The sequence below is a fragment of the Stegodyphus dumicola genome, chromosome 1 (genome assembly GCF_044657685.1).
Source record: "Stegodyphus dumicola isolate Sdum_Otavi_A_Nest chromosome 1, ASM4465768v1".
Lineage (NCBI taxonomy): Eukaryota > Metazoa > Arthropoda > Arachnida > Araneae > Eresidae > Stegodyphus > Stegodyphus dumicola.
In genome coordinates, this window is record NC_140768.1 from 104,885,711 (window position 1) to 104,903,454 (window position 17,744).

General features: G+C 33.0%; 1 protein-coding gene across 1 annotated transcript in view; it reads left to right on the top strand.

The window, feature by feature from the left end:
- LOC118193205 (uncharacterized) overlaps positions 1 to 17,744 on the top strand; it is a 343,543-nt gene that overhangs the window by 245,909 nt on the left and 79,890 nt on the right. Inside the window, exons 76-94 of the mRNA XM_085818627.1 lie at positions 1,247 to 1,336; positions 1,473 to 1,592; positions 2,330 to 2,392; positions 3,385 to 3,501; positions 3,621 to 3,689; positions 4,503 to 4,565; positions 4,754 to 4,819; positions 5,790 to 5,870; positions 5,995 to 6,114; positions 7,133 to 7,195; positions 7,311 to 7,550; positions 9,698 to 9,787; positions 11,811 to 11,939; positions 13,166 to 13,234; positions 13,872 to 13,997; positions 14,103 to 14,165; positions 15,092 to 15,211; positions 17,240 to 17,308; positions 17,493 to 17,555. Coding sequence (XP_085674753.1) covers positions 1,247 to 1,336; positions 1,473 to 1,592; positions 2,330 to 2,392; positions 3,385 to 3,501; positions 3,621 to 3,689; positions 4,503 to 4,565; positions 4,754 to 4,819; positions 5,790 to 5,870; positions 5,995 to 6,114; positions 7,133 to 7,195; positions 7,311 to 7,550; positions 9,698 to 9,787; positions 11,811 to 11,939; positions 13,166 to 13,234; positions 13,872 to 13,997; positions 14,103 to 14,165; positions 15,092 to 15,211; positions 17,240 to 17,308; positions 17,493 to 17,555 — 1,821 coding nt within the window. The remainder of the gene's footprint in view (positions 1 to 1,246; positions 1,337 to 1,472; positions 1,593 to 2,329; positions 2,393 to 3,384; positions 3,502 to 3,620; positions 3,690 to 4,502; positions 4,566 to 4,753; positions 4,820 to 5,789; positions 5,871 to 5,994; positions 6,115 to 7,132; positions 7,196 to 7,310; positions 7,551 to 9,697; positions 9,788 to 11,810; positions 11,940 to 13,165; positions 13,235 to 13,871; positions 13,998 to 14,102; positions 14,166 to 15,091; positions 15,212 to 17,239; positions 17,309 to 17,492; positions 17,556 to 17,744) is intronic.

Sequence of the window (17,744 nt, forward strand, 5' to 3'; positions counted from 1 at the left end):
ACTTCATCATAACCAATGGTAAGAGGCAGAGAGGCAAAAGTAGAAACTAGGCAGCACTTCTATACTACCACAGGTGATTGAGGTATTACTGAACTTTTAGTTCAATTGACTTTAAGCTTCCTCACCCCCCCCCCAATATTGAGGAACAACACCCCGAGGGCGGTCCGAGGATTTCCCACCTCTCTTCTCTTATTACCAACCTCTCGAGGACTTTGGGCTTGCCGTTTATTTTGAGTGGCTGCTTGCTGCACAGACAGTATACGCTTACAAATATATGCCTTTTCTGGGATTAGAACCTGGACTCATCGGTATAACAGTCAGCGTCTTTAGCCATCATGCTGGCTGGAAACGCAGGAAAAAGGTTGCGCAAGGTCATAATCTTTAAATTCTAATAGTTGGCATACAACTGATGTCCTGCTCCATCCCAATTTCCATTCTCAGTTTGAACCTCTGGCAACAGAATTCAGGGATTCCCTCGGTTCGGTTGTTTGGAATCAACTTCATGTTCTCCATTGAGGAAATCCATTCTCCATTTCGCTCCTTTCCTTAATACCACTCGAGGCCACTTTCGTCTGGATAAGTTTTTAACTCCCCCATACCGCAAAGGTACTACACTTTTATAAACGTCTATCCGTCGTCTGGAATTCGAGCCCGTTCTCAAAGATATAGCAGTCGGCTTTTGTAACCGCAATACCGACCGGCGCAACGTCTTGAACGTTTAGTTACCCAAAGTAATTTGTGTATAATAACGGCTTTAGAAAGTTTTTTACTAAAATTTGTTTTAAAAGGTTCCTCGGGGTAAGACTTGTAAGAACAGTAAAGCCCCTTTACTTTTTTTACATATTTATTTTATGTTGTTTTATATTTTTATTTATTTATAATTTAATTTAATTTTTACTTAATTTATTTATTTAATTATTTTGTTCCCATTTTTTATCAGACGCCAGAGAGTTTGACAGCTTTTTGTGGAGATATGTGATATTAACATATATGATAATTATATACTGGCATCGATTAGTTAAATAGACATTTTTTGAGATGCAAATACTTCAAAAGCACAGAAACATACTAATTGTATTTTAACAAAATCCTTCTTTCTTTTTTAAATTCCTCGAATAAAAATTGCCTATTAAAATTATTAAAAAAATATTGAAAAATTTGCCATCTCATTTCCGCCAATCACTGTTATTGGACGTTTTAGTTATAAGCATCTATTGATTTCATTTAACTATAACATCAATTCCAGGTCACGATCCAAACATGTGTTTCAACGGAGACTCCGACTGCGCAGACTCAGCTGCTTGCATTCGTGTCAAAGGTGATCCCTATTGCAGAGGTAAGAAGCGTTAATTAGTATTTTTTTCACTTTTTTTACGCTTTCTGCTGATTTTTCTATTCATCGCTGGTATTCAGAAAATTAGCGTAATCTCCGTTAACTTTTTTGTAATTTATTGTTTTCATTTATTTACCAGATCCGTGTGAATCTCCCACGGCATGTGGTATCAATGCAGATTGCAGAACAATCAACCACCAAGTGCAGTGCTCATGTCCAGCTGGTTATACTGGCGATCCAAGTTATCGCTGTACTAAAGGTAAATAAAATAAGAATTTTGCTTCACTTGCCGGAAATAAATCTTGCAAGCTTTGTGCGCAAGCGATCTAATTAAAAAAACCCCACAGCTGCGCTTCACTTTTAAGAAGATAAGATTGAGACACAATAACACGCCGAATAAATACTAATTTAGAAGTCAAACAACAAAAATCAGGTGAAAATTTTGTAAATATAACGCTGATTTTTGTTGTTTGACTTCTGAATTAAGATAAGGTTGCTTAAATTACTTGCCTAAAAGTTAAGCATTATCTCATATGCTCTATATTCGTAAACTTGTAAGGTTCGTTTTTAAAAAGGTAGGGTTACTTTAAACTACTTAAAATTGGATAAAGTTAAACTAGAATTACAACATGAAAATGAATTGACAAAGATTTTAAAATTTATGTACCTTTTTGTATTTTAATTACTTTATTTGAATTCCTAGTGTCTAAACTGTAAAGTAATATTTTCGTAATATAATAAAGTAATATAATAAACTGTAAGAAATATAATAAAGTAATATAATAACTGTAAAGTAATATAATAAACTGTAAAGTAATATTAAAGATGCTATACTGTAAAGTAATATTTTCGAAATGAAATTTTTTCTTTTATTTATGCTTTATTTTTCTTTATTTTGGAAAAGTTATTTTTTCTGTTGCATTGGAAAATGAAAATAATATATGTTTAACTTCCTATAAACACAAATGCCAATATTTTTTTGGTCTTCATTTTCAGTCGAATGTACTATTAATGAAGAATGTAAAGACAATCAAGTGTGTGAAAAGAATAAATGTATAGGTAAGACAGCAATTCATTTACCTTGTAATTTTTTTAATGCTGCCGATACTTTAGAAATAGTGATATTGTATGTGCGATGTACTATTTGTATAAGTTATATATTACATCGAACGACTGTGTAAAGTGTACTGTACATTATACTAAAATTGGTGCTAACTTAATGGGACCACGTTTACGCATGGGTGTTTTGAGAACATTAAACGATGAGAAAAGCATCTTTCAAAATAGAAATAGAATTTAACTAATTTAATGTAAATATGACTAGAAACATATCAATAGACATTTTCACAGCATTTTAATTAGGAAAATTTTCTTTATGAACTGATCAAATTTTCTAATGCATTATTCTTTAAATTATTTGTTCGATGCTGTTCCCCTTATATTAATATTCGGAGAGCATCATTCACTGAAAAAAATACTTGCCAGTAGGAAATTTAAAATTAAGCGAAAAAAAGCAACGTTAATTTGCCGCAGTTGATTTCTAAGAATGTTTTTTTTCTGTTTCTGTAGAAATATTTTTGCCTCAAAATCTATCCGATCTGCTAATTAATTTCAAAATCGATAACTTTATTTAAAATCTTCCTCAAACTAATTTTCAATTATTGTAAAATAATTGAAACTAAGCTGTTTCGCCACTTAATTAGTACCTTACTCGACGACATTTCTTTGTCACTTGGAAATTTTTGTAATCAATTTTAAGCTTATTTGACGACTTTACTTCAGTTTAAAAACTTTAATAATATTTTGAAATTATTAACCACAATAAGCGACGTATTTTCGACATTTTGGTATGCAAACGAACAGGACTTCCACACTTCGGCAACATTATCCGCAATCACAATAAGCGTCATCTGCTGTATAATGCAAAGTATCTTTCATTGTGTAACAATCTATAAAATGTACAGTTATACAGTATTAATTTCTTATAAGACGCTATTTAAAATATTTTACATCATAGCACAATATGTAATATATCTCCGATTCTTTTTCAGATGCATGTTCGAGCCAAGCCAATTGTGGCCAAAATACAGTCTGCCAGGCTAAAAATCACGGAGCCATTTGCCGCTGTCGTGATGGGTTCTACGGAGATCCTATTGCTGGATGCAGAAGTATGTAAATTTTATTATCATTTTTCAATTTTGCAATATAATCATAATAAAGTTTATTATAAGAGCTGATGTTGAAGTTATTAAATTTTGACATATCACTTTTTTTTTTATTTTTCAAGAAATCATTCCTTGTGATACTGATATCAATTGCCCGGCAGGAGAGTTGTGTCAAAAGGGAGTTTGCAACGGTAAGCGTGAATGAATAGTACTAGAATTAATATTAAACAAGACTTAGAACAATAATGAAGTATTAAAGATTTAGAAGAGAAAATAAACTACTTTCGTACTGAAATATTTATTATATAATACAAGTGATATTTTTGAAAATTATTAGCTGGAAAGGTTAGAAGTTGAAATTTATTTTAAACTATATCTTAACTATTATAAACTCTATATTTAACTATTTTAAACTATATAGACATAATATTGAAAAATGAAATAAAGATAAAAATTATTGTCTTTATATTTTTTATTGTCAGTTTTAAAAGCATTTGCAGACTTATTAACTTTGCTTGATGAACTAAATTTTCATTTAAGATTAATTAACCGTTTATGATTGCCGACTAGTTTACTTACTGACTGTGCAAAATAGTTAATTTTGAACTAAAGCATTTCCAGACTAATTAAAATGATTAACTCATTTTGAAGATCTTTGCTGCATAATAGCGCATTGAGAACTAGCTATTTGTTATGCCACGTGGAAAATCATTTAAAGATCTTATGCTGTACAAAATACTGAAAACTTTGTACAAGAAATATAATTAAAATGTTCCAGTACCGGTTCCAAGCTAAAACTAGTTGATTAAGCTTTATTTCAATGTGAAGAATAAGAAATAAATGACAATATATTTTTTTCAATAATTAGGCTGCGCATATCATCTATATATAGTTCTAATTTCCGAAAGACATTTTAAGAAATTATTTTAAATATATTTATATTCGGGCTCATATATGATGTTTTTGTTACAATCATTCTTAATTTCCGTATTTTCTGTTTTCAGTTCCTTGCAACAGGGACAGAGACTGTGGAGTTAAAGAGAGATGCGAATTAGGACGCTGTGTCTGTAAGTATCAAAATTCCTGATATTATTACTATCATTAATACAACTTTGTAGCTATGAACTTTTTTTTCTGTTTAGTCTTCTCAATATCTAGCTTCTATAGTCTATAATTTTACATATTTAGGAGTATTTGAATATATAAACATTTATGTGGAATTATATTATGTTCTGAATCATGTTCACTTTTGCAGCGATTTGTCTATCGGAAAGTGATTGCCCAGAGTATCAAATCTGCAGTGCTGGAAAATGCATCGTTGGTAAGTAAGAAGTCGCAGAAGTAAAATTTTAGTCAATTATATTTTATAGAGGTGTTTAGAAAATACCTGTGCTTTGATTCAAATAGTACATACGAATTTCTATAGCCGAATAACTTGCTCACGGATATATCAGAGGGATAATGATTTTACCGCAAATTTCTCTCATAAATTATTGAATTTTGTGAAATTTTTCGATTTAATTGCTAGTAAACTAGAACGCTCTCATCGGTTTTTTTATATTAAACATGTGAAAATTAGTCCTGTTTTATCAGATAAATAAAAGTTAAGTAATATATTAGCTTGAAACTACCGTTTATTCTAAAATACTAAGCAATTTTATTACAGAAATATTTTTATAGATCATTTATATTACTCAGTAAAACCAATGACCCTTACGCTTCTTGTACTTACTTAGTTTAAAAAAACCTTAACATACGAGCTCTAATTATAGCTCTAAATACACAGTCAGATGATTCTGCAGAATCGAAAGCATTATTTCAAGTTAGGTAATTATTTGGCCAAAAAAGACTATTAGTCTCGAAACTTGATTTTGCTTTGATTCACTTTATGTGTTGTTTAACTTTTCATTCGAGACTGTTGCCATTCGGTAAAACGCAAGATGTTTAGCTAAATAAAAGACTGCCTGCATCCCCCCTCTGAAGCAGTGAAAACCCCCAGGGTTAAATTCGCCGTGGCTGAGAACCTCTGCTCTAAAATGTTTCGTTCTTCCACCTGGGGGGGGGGGCATCTCTATCGATAAACCTAACTAAACTTTAAAAGAACCCATTAAAAATCTGAACTCTTTCAGACTTTTCCCTTATTTACTTTTAATTGGAATTTGTTAAAAATATATGTAAATGGAGAAAAAGCAAACGTGTTTCCTTGGACTGTATATTTGAATCTCTATTGGCTTCAGCATTATAAAAAATAAGAATTTCGGCTTTGTACGAATGTTTTTATTACTTTTCAGATCACCGTTGCAATAGAGACAACGAGTGCAGTGACAATCATGTCTGCAGAGCCAGTGTAAAAGGATACAATGATTGCGTAGGTGAGTTAAATGTAGATTTTTTTGACGTTTCATCTAATTTCGTGAGCAATATTTTCAACTGCATAAAGTTTCTTCAAAATTTATCCTTATGTGCACTAAGTACTCTCATTCATTTATGCTTTAGATCCATGTGATTTGGCTTTATGTGCTCCTCATGCGTATTGCGAAGCTAGAGGGCATTCCGCCGTCTGCAAATGCGAACAAGGCTACATTGGAGATCCAGTTGACAGAGGGTGTGAGCCTGGTAAGTAACACATAGTTATGCATTTTTATCTAATATGTATTTCGTACATATTTCTCATATATACATATTGAGTTACACGTATAAATACACACGCTTTACCTCGATAAGACCTCCCCGAAGTCCTATATACTAGCTCAAAATTAGCGTCTGACAGTCTCGGCTCTGGAGCCGTAAAATATACGGACCAGATTTGAACTAATAATACCCAAAAGGACAACCTATGCTGTCCTGGAGGTAGTGGCGATGCCATCCGAGTGGATAGCGTGATGGCCAGTTGAATGGTTTCAGTATGTCACTCAAAATTCGCGTCTCTGTGGTCCTGGGTGTGATGACCTTTCGAAGCCGGTTCAGCGAAATGGTGCTTTAGAGAGAGTTCAATATAAAAAGTTCGCCACTTGTGGATTAGGAACCCAGGGTCGTTGCGGCAACGATTAATGCTAAACTCCTCTGCGCGGAACGTTTGAGTCAAGTTCACCTCCCGTATATTATGGAAGTAAGTTTTTGATTCATTACCTCTTTAAAAATACCCATCACCCGATTATATAGCATAAATCAAAAGTGGAATTTGATAGAAGTCTCTGTATTTATGGTTGTGTTATGACTAAACATAGGATGGTATAGATTATGTTACTTACCCATACAGTTAATTTCAATGCATTTGATCACACTCATTCACTTGCCATGGGAAGCTAGAAAGTATAAGTTTTATGAATGCTGACTTTCATAGAGGTCATGTGTTCTAAGACTTAAAGCGAGAGGCCATCTTAAATAGGCTTATGAAAAGATATTATGTAGCCTTAGATTGGTGACTCCAACACCTAAAGTCACTAAACAAGACCATTTAGTCAGATGCAGAATGGTAGAAACTGGCCATTCAACCGTAAGTACATCATTACCACTCTAGTCATGAAGACTAGTGTGCCACTCAGAATATTTTATTTTTATTTTTCATTCTGCTTCCTGCAGAGTAATTGTGCACTGCTTTTGTTGAGTTTCTAAACTGTTTTATTTCTTCTAGTTGAATGCTTAAAGAATGAAGATTGCCCAAATCCAGAAGTTTGCGAGAAATATGAATGCGTCGGTGAGTATCAAGAGTCTTAGTAGTTGCCTTAATTTGCAGAGACCTATACTGTAGTTTAAACATTTCTTTCCAATCATGTCCTCTCTGACGAATTACATTCTTGGGTAATTTGCAGATCCATGCAAGTTGCAGAATATCTGTGGAGTCAATGCTTACTGCGAATCCAGAAATCATTCACCGATCTGTAGATGTCACGAAGGATATGAAGGTGACGCCATTGTTGGATGTCGCCCGAAAGATTATTGTGCCAGCAGACCATGCCATCATACAGCTATCTGCAAGAACAAATTTGGCGGCTACGAATGCTTCTGCCCACCAGAAAAGAACATTGGAAATCCTTACTTAGATCCAGGATGTAAGTATAACAATGATAAGCTTATATCCACTTTCACATACGAAACCTTGCTTGAAATTTGTTTCGCAAACAAAAGCAGAAATAAATTTAACTCTTCACCGCTCCTATGACTTACAACTAATGCGTTTACAGTGTGCTTAGCGCTGATGTGATCAAATTAAGTGACAAAAAAGTACAAATTCCCCTTCCTCAACTCTTGGACATTTCAGAAAAATCATGTCGGATTGCAAAGTTTTGCTTTTTTTCCCCGAATATTACTCTTATTGCTACTCTTATGACTTCGAACTAGTGTGTCTATAATGAGCTTAGTGCTTCCTAGTCAAATTAAGTGACAAAAGGATATAGATTGCTTTTTCTTAGCTCCGGTACATTTCAAACCTATAAAAATCAGGTCGGATTGCAAAACCATTCCTTTCTGTTCCGAATATTACTCATATCGCTTTTCCCCATTTCATGTTCTTCTTTCTTATATCTTCTGTTTATTTTCCATCTAGAAATGATCGTTCAAATACTCAAAACCTATCGGACACAGCGAGATTTTCTTAGTTAAAGTGAGAGAAAAATGTTGAAAATATTTGTTTGGATCCAGGATGCAAACACAGCAATGTATCCATTCTCCAACATTAATTATCCATCATTCAATAACGTAATATCTTCCTAATACAAGCAATTTCAGTCTATAGTATGATGACGACCTGATATTTCAGCCTGATTATTACTGTATTGCATCATTCGTTGCTGATGTGTAATTCTTTACAATTCTAATATTCTGTTATGTTTTGACATCAAGTATCATCTCTTTTTCTTGTCATTTTACCTATTAAACCTTTTGCTTTCCAAGAAAAAGTAGTCAGTAAGAAAGTTTTTTTTTAATTTTTTGTTTGTCACATTGTTAACATGTTGGTCATGATTAATGTAAACAAGAAAATTTTCATTGACCTCTTTTTAATTATTATAGAAAATATAGTGCTTACATTACGATACAGCTAAGACTCCACAACTTGATTTATTTTTGATACAGTTTTTCAGAGCAGCAGAGGCCATACACACTTACATTTTGTGCAGCGGAATTCAGGTTTCAGACTACATAAACTACATCGCAAAAGTAATCCATATATTCACATATTCGCTACTGCTTACTGTTGAATCTCAGATAGAACAGACCATCTGTATTCTTTGGCATGTTTGTTGATGTTTTCACGTTTCCGCATTGCTATTAGTCCTCTCGTTACAGAAATTCCAAAATCTTTCAGTAAGTAGAGTCAGTCGTAAGGATTGACCTTCACTCTTCATAGAGAACGAGATGTACGAATTTGTAATTGTCACGTTAACAAAATGCCAAAGTATACGAAGTCACCAATGTTCAGAAAATAACTTACACATTGCACACGCGACACTGAAATTTTATTGCACAAAAATCATTAAAAAAAAAGTTTATGGCATTTTACAAGTGGCAAGATAATTCCGATAGTGATGAAACGCTGCATTTTATTCTGAAATTTCCGCTGCGCACCATTTAAGATACCGTTTCTATGCTACCTATTTATGCATATTGTTTCGCAAGAAATCTACACGGCTTACATTCTATTGGACTTTGAATAGGTGGTTTAGACCACTGGGAGCAAAAGGGTTAAGTATTTCACCACAGTAAATGCTATTTACAGTTTTAAATTTCTATGTAACCGCGATGAAATTCTTTGAATGAAGAACTGATAAATTGTTTAATTTTAGCTTTATAAACATTTGTTTCAAGGCAGATGCAGACATGTTTAATTCAAAACTTTTCAGTAAGATTTATTTTCGCTAAAATAAGATTGCATTTTTGCCTATTTTAAATTTTAAGTTGACATGTTTGTCTTCCATTCGATGTTTTAAGGGTTAATTAAAACAATTTTAGAATAAGTTAAAAGAGTATTAATTTCAGCAAATGCTAAATATAATCAGGCAAGTGATACATAGTGTTCGCCTTACTTGGATCGCCAAGAAACTTTCTATTTTAAATAGCTTTCCGGAAAACCAGAAAGTGGGGAAGAATTGAAATGGAAATTCAACATTTCTTCTCACATTCATGACTGCGAGAAAAGAAATATAAATATTCACAGAGTTTTGAAGTGACTTGTATCTGATTACAATTTTTCTCTTTTCAGGTCGCGGTGAAAACGAGTGTCCGCAAGGCGACAGTGATTGTCCATTTACAGCCTACTGTGATCGCACCACCATTCCACCAATGTGCAAAAGTATGTACTATTGCTACAGTACAACATACTTATACATATGCTATGCAATCGAATCCTGTTATAACGAATTTCAAGGGGACTGATGGATTTAGTCTCTAGGTCCGATTTGACTACCCTCTGGGATTGCAAATGTTAGCTTAGCATTATACTTGGACAGTCGCGGTTTTAGAGACATAAAATCCATCAACCTATATGGTATATTTCCTAATACCCAGAAGAACAGCTTATGCTGTCCCGAAGGATAATAGCGTATGCCGCCCAATTAGGTTGTGGTGGCCAGAAAGGGTTTGTCTAAGCTCCACATCCTTTGGAGTCCGGGAGTGGTGCCCCTGTGAAGCCGGTGTAGCATTGAGTGTGAAGAGACAATTCAAATTTAAGAAGTCCACCTTCCTTAGGGTGGGATCCCAAGAGTTCGTGGGAAGTGAGGGATATAGATACAAACAACCTCCCGCCTGATACAGAATGCGCTAAAGGAGTAAGCAAGTGTAGTGCATGAAGGCGGAGCGCTTTTGATAAATTACTATGCTATATTCCTATCTGATAAGGAAAAATAGATCACCTTACAAAAAAGCGTAAAATTTGACTGACGAATCACACAGAAAGAGAGATTAGCATTGTCATATGTCCTAAAAGATGTTAATTACGATTATTGTTAAGTGCAATCACTAAATTTGTTTTTCACTGCCATGTGTTTTTAATTTTGTACAAAAAAATTACTTACCATAAAATTCTTGGTTTCTACCCCTTCCTACAATTACACATTTTCATCTAAAATACGCATTTGCAATTGTGAATAAGTATCAACCTAGATCAAAGTGCTATTGAAGAGCCCAGTCAAAGAACTCGAATGGATTGAAAGAACCGATGCAAAATTAGTGTCTCCACAGGTTAAATATTCTTTGGCTTAATGCTTGACACATTAAGATCTCCTAATGTATGTTAATTGTATGTTCTGATTTTCCAAGAACCGAGTTCTATACCAGTCTGGCATAGCTATTTTTTTAACACGGAGAAAGGTGGGGGGTGAAGATTAAAAAGTGTAGGATTTTATCTTAATTAATTAGTTATTATAATTTGAAACTTTATTTTAACTTTCTGTAGCCCTTATCAGAATGTAAATTAGTTGTTGTGCACTTAAGCCGAAGGTCGGTGTTTTAGAATTAGAATTTCTGGTGGCAGCAACTTGCAAATATATATGATCATCGGTTTCTGATTTTAGCATCTTCTTAGACGACGTTTAAATTACTCGCCGTTAATTATCTTGAACCAGCTTATAGTAGTCTGTGCTGTGTATCTTATATAGTCTCAGACTACGTTACCTGTATTTGAAATTAAACTTCGTCTTATGTTACTTTAACTGCACGCAAATAGTGGAGCTTCACCTGAAGCACAAGTAGTGTCTTCTGTTGATTTAAAGAGTTCAATTAAAAGATTCTTTTAATCTTCTTACGACTTGGTAATTTTGCTTCAGATAACACTCTGATAATTCGCTTTCCAATCTAGTAGGATCAGTAAGTCATTAACATAAGCTTATAAACATAGAATAACCGTATAAAATAGTAGTAATCTACAGGTGTTTGTCATTATTCGAACAACTTAAACAGAAGGATTATAAGGGTTAGGGACTTTTAGTTGCTGAAATGCTGAAAACAGTTTGAAAAATATAACAATATCTCAGTCCAAGATATCCACAAAGTTCATTATACCCTACTTTCATACATTTGGAAGTTCGCTATAGCCGTATAAAATAACAGAAAGTGTACATGGAATTGAATGGGACCAAAAGGTTCACTCATATCCGGGAAATCGTTGCAAGCGGATTCTCTACAGCATGGTTCCACTGCATTTGCAAATTAAGAAACTTTGAAAAACATTTTATTGGTGTACATTATTTTAAGTTTATATAAAACTTTAAAGGATTACAGCAACATTTATTTTCACAATATTTTTGTATTTGGCAGAACAATTTACGTTCTTTTTATGTTTCACAGAGCTAAAAATATTATGCACGTTCTTCTTCTAGATCCCTGTCAAGCACCAGACGTATGTGGAGTTAATGCGTTATGTCGTGTAGAAAATCATCGTGCAGCATGCTATTGTTTACCTGGGTTTTCTGGTAATCCCAGAGATTCAGTTCGTGGTTGTACCAGAGGTAAGTTCTTAACATTATTTTTACACATGACAACAACCGCAACAATGTAGCTACGTTTTAAAACACTTTCCGTTACTTAAAAACGAATTGGATATTTATTTTATTCATATGTTTATTGATTTTAATGGCGAAAAGATTGAACTATGGATTTCTGTTGTCAAAATTCATTTTGACATACGGTATTTGCGACTGCCAATATAAAGCAGCGTTCCTCAAACTTTTTTCTGGTGAGGACCTCTTTTATAAATTTAAATGACCATCTTGCTCTTGTCTCCTTCGAAAGCAACATTTTTAGCATATGTTACTGCCAGTATACTTAAATTTTTAAAAAGAAATTAATTAAAATTCATTTAGTTTTATATCGCTATTAAGTTAACAGATTTTGCATTTAATTTTTTTTATTAATTAATGGCTATTAGAATTTGGATACTCTTTACTTTACGAACTAAAAAGTAAATAAATATTGTTACTCACATTTATGGGATGAATGAACCTGCCGATTCTTGCGTAGCTGGATATATGCTGGTAAGAAGCACCGTAGTCATAGTGTTTGAAATTAATCTCTTGTTGTTAAGAAAGTAGGATGTCGGCCTTGGGATTAAAAATGATAGAAAGTTATCATTTGCAATTTCCAGATTCAGAGATTTTCGGCTTTAGTGTGGTATGCACAGTTAATTTAAATTTCACTTTTCGTCTTTTTTTCAGAAACTTAGGAGGACCACAAGGGCGGATTTCGAGACCCACTTGTGGTCCGCGTACCACAGTTTGAGAAACTCTGGCATAAAGCACCACAAAATGTCACAGAATTCCGTCCTGATTTTTTATTGTCCTGGATGAGATATTTCTAATTGCGTAGAAATCGGTACAGCATTCGGACTTCGGCATACTTTTCTAATGAACCTTTTCATGATTCCTTTTCATATTTTTATTATACTAATATAAAATAAGGCAAAAATGTCTTAAACTTTAAATATCAAACCTTTCCCAAAAATGGCAGGTATTACATAGATTTCCTCTTAACAGTAGCATATATGTATATATTTATATGAAACTTCATTTTATGCAACATCATATCTAACGCTAATATTTTTAATGCTAATATTTAATCGTAATAATCTATTCTAGAGCTAATATTATCTTTTGAAGGGGTAAATGAAATAAACATGTCATTGGATGCTATGTACAAAACCTGATTAATATTTAATTATTTTTTACTTTATTTTTAGTTACTATTGATTGCTCATCTGACCTGGAATGTGTATCTGGTTATATGTGTGTCAACAAAAGATGCAAACGTAAGTGGAAGTTTCTATTGTATTATTGTTGGTATAGCAAGTATTCAGAACCATTTTTAGAAACATAAAAGAATAACAATTTCAAAAAAAGTAAAACTTCTATAAAATGAGTCTCGTTTATCTTATGTAATTTAAAAATTAATAGTTCATGTAGCAAAAGTAAGATGTTTAGAGAAATCATAAAGAATTCAAGGGAAAAAAATAATTTATAAGAGAAATAATTTTAATTTAAACAGTATAAATTATGTAGCAATGTGTTGTGTTAAGGCTTAAATAACAGAAAAAACACTATTATCAGAATCTATAATTATACGGCTGTCGATTAGTCTAATTCGAAATAATAATAATGAAAATTAAAATATTTCATACAAGTGGACCAAAATGTGGTATAGAGACAAGAAGCAAGGAAATGTCTGCAAAAGGAATGAAATCCACAATCGCTACAAACCTTCAATTTTAAAAAAACATAATGTCTGCGAAGTACAGTTATGTTTGCTAAGAAGTAAGTTTGTAAAGCAAAAGAACCGCAAAAGCGGTTGGATGTATGTATTTTTGATCTGATATTGTGAATTTCTTCTCATTATTTTAATTTCAATTCTTTCATAATGTTGACCTATGACTTCACTTTCTCCTACAGTTCGTTGTCGATCGAATGAAGATTGTGCTAAACGAGAAATGTGTCATCAAGGACAGTGTGTTCTGGAATGCAGAGAAGACAAAGAATGTCTTTCTAGAGAGATCTGCGCTGCAAATAAATGCATTGGTGGGTGCTAACCTTCAAAATCGTAATTTTAACACCTTTTATTAGCATGCATTCCTTTCTTAAATTTCTTACAAGTGAAAATTAACTGTTTTATTTCCTTTACAGTGGGCTGTCGAACTGACAGCGACTGCGCCTCATCAGAAGCGTGCATACTCAACATCTGCACAAGTAAGTAGGTCCAATCTTTCTAATGTCCCTTTTTCAAATGAAAGACGAATACCCTCAACATTCTAGTCAATAGAAAATATTTAAGAATTTTACTCACTAGGCTACAATCTCTGATAGATAATTAGACACCATAAAGGCATTTAGCGCTTTTGTTAGTGATAGAGTGTCTCGTTTATTATAGGCTAAGCCAGCGTTTCTAAAGTTTATAGAGACAAAACCCAGACCATGGCTGAAGGTGGCGCTTTTAGTTGTTTAATGCGACCCGTTATAAAATCCTGTGCAGCATTCTACCTCATTTTGAACACAAATTGCCAAAATCAGCAGAACGAGTGTGCATCTCATATTACGGTGTTATGTATGTATATATTCATGACTATACTAGCAATCAATATGCTAGAAAGTATGTGCATCTGCCTAAGAACTGCCTGATTTAAAGTAAAGAATATGAATTTATGTACATACGATGCTATTATAAATTGTATTTTTAAAAACATTTCTACCGGAGAGGGCTGCTCCCTCCTCCACTGTTGCGTCATGATAAACAATAAGGCCATGGCAAATGATCCTCATGCAAATACAGTTGTACCTTGAGACGTCCTGCCAACATGATGCACTAAAATTTACCTTTTTATCCCGTGGTTAAAAGTATTTGACCATCCCTGCTCATGCTCAAGTGTATATACAATTTAAAGTTCGTTTTATTCTCTAATTTTTAATTCTCCCATTCTCATTCCCATGCAATTCATAGCATAATGAGTTTCGCGTGTTTGCTTATTCGATTTTTTAGAGAATCGGGAGCTTACTAGTATGTCCATAGAAGAAAATGAACAGTAAAAGCGACTGATTACGTACGTTATGATCTGATAGTTCACATTTCTTTTTAGTAAACTTTACAATATATACAACTTACCCGAATTTTGTTACAGATCCGTGTGAAAGCTCAACAGCCTGTGGTACCAATACACTATGTAAGGTCCACCAGCACCGTCAACAGTGTACATGTGCACCAGGTTTCACTGGAAATCCAAATATTGCTTGCCAGAGAAGTAAGCCCTAGATTTTGTTTCGTAGTATAATAGCACAGAATGATGTTTTTTGGCTTTGCATTGAAATTTTGTCTGATAAAAATAAAAAATTGTTTTCAGGCCGTTTCGCATAAGAATTTTCATTCATCTTCGCAAATTACAAAAATATACTGCTTTATTAGAAGGGATTTATTTATCTATACAATGTGAGACTTTAATTAACTTATAATGATGTTCATGATAATAAAATTTTGATAAATATTAATATCAATATTTTTAATAAAATATAGGCTGGAAGGATTAAATTGTAATTTTTATTTTAATATTTTGGGGTTTGAAATAGTTTTTGTTTTTATTGTCCTAATTTTTTTTTTTCAGACGGGGTTTCATATTCTTCAATAAATTCTTAGTTTGAAAGTTTTATGAAAAAAATCTTTGCGGTTATTTTTAAGAGTTTAGTTAGAAAAATTGGTACTTTTCCGTTTCGCTGGCGCAAATCTCGCCAAGCAAACTTTATTGACGACAACATACAGTATACACATAAAATATTTTTACAAATGTTAAGATTTTTTTTATTTTAAAGGCATAACTATTTTAATATCGTTTAAAATATTGTAAAAAAGTCAATAAATAAAGATAATAAATTTGCAAAAACACATTAAGAATTTACTATGCTTTCATGGTTCAACATCCTGATTCGCCGGTTCATATCACGTGATCCCAAGTGATTGGAATAAAAGTTTAAATGCAAGAATTATTTCAACTCGTACGAATAGCTCACACAGAAATTATGTAAAACCGCAGTGCTTTACTTTGCTAGTGCATTCTCATTAGAGTGGATGAATTTAACCCTTGACTTTGCCTTTTCTATATTTTCGCCTTCGGGTGAGCGGTGTGATTGCACTCTAATTGATTTAATTACCGCGAATGGCCTTAGGGCATAAAATTGAACTATCTGGCAAAATTCGTATCTAATTGCATGCAGTATTGAAAGAAACGAACAATCTGATAAGAAATGGCTGCGACTTGTTTTGAAAATGAGGAGTAAAAGGTTACCAGCGAGGATATTCCGTTTGGCATCAGTTGTACCAATATCGTGACTTTATCGCCTGTGTCGGCAAAACGGAAAAGTACGGAAAAATTTATGTAATTGAGCTTGGGATAAAAGTTAATTTTTAAAGTAAAAAATTTTGGAACTTGGATTAATACTCTATGGTCTCAAACTCAAATTGCATGCGGGTCGAATGCAAGATTTTAAACCAGCTGGCAGACCAGAATATTTTTTATTAAAATTAAGCATCATTCTTTAAAAAAAAATTATAATCTTTCTATTTGAGCTTCTAAAAACTTCTCTTCGTTATTGCTTTATAATTCAAACTTATTCACAGCTAAATATTAAACTTTTGACTGCCATTTATTTCAGATAGTTCCAAAATATTGATTAACCACTAAATAATAAGTTCCAAAATGTTGATTAACCACTAAATAATAAGTTCCAAAATGTTGATTAACCACTAAATAATAAGTTCCAAAATGTTCATTAACCACTAAATAATAAGTTCCAAAATGTTGATTAACCACTAAATAATAAGTTCCAAAATGTTGATTAACCACTAAATAATAATAAATCATTTTTTTAAAGTAACTTACTTTAAACTTAAGCCAAAAAACAGAAAATTCCAGAATACTGAAGCGCCGCGATCTATCGGCTAGCAAACTAAATTTACTGATTGAACCAGCATAGGAATACTCCCACCTTATCCTAGTTACGCGGCCTGGCGCACAAGCATACAACAGCAAAAATCCAACCTATTCATTCGATCTTCTTTTCCTTCAATAACAGTCCGACACAAGAGCTCAGTCCACGTCTCTAAGTGTCTAAAATTATAGGCACCATATTTGCAACGAATACATAATTAAAATGCATTCACGGGCCGTATAAAATTGCTTCGGGATCGCGAGTTTGAGACCAGTGCTGTACGTTATGAATGAATATTTTCTTAAAGCGTGTGATACGATAATATTTTAATATCTGATGTTTTATTTTAGTTTTACCATCGTGTGTATCGGAAGCTGATTGTCCACTTAATCATTACTGCCTGGACGGAAAATGTCGAGGTATGATTTTGTAATATTTTTCAAGCTTCCACTTCGTAGTCATCTTACATTCACTATAAGATGATTGCAAAGTGGAACTGTAGAATGAATATGAAAATGTATTTTATGATACATCGGTTTGTTCTGATTATGAAAATACTGGCATTTAAAGTATATTAACTCCCCTCTCCTTTTTTTTTTTTAGTTGAGTGCAGCACCGATAACGAATGCAGCGCGGGAGAAAAATGTGTAAACAACCATTGCTTAGGTAAGAATTAAGAAACTTATCTTTATTCAGTTCTTATGCAGGAACGTGCGAAAATATACATCACGTTCTTTTAATTTGAAATGGCTGCAGTTTTTTTTTTTTTTTTTTTTTTTGTAAATTCGTGTTTACTGTTGTCCAAGATAATAGCAGTGAACATTATACTTCGAATAATTACAATTTTGTTCTAAT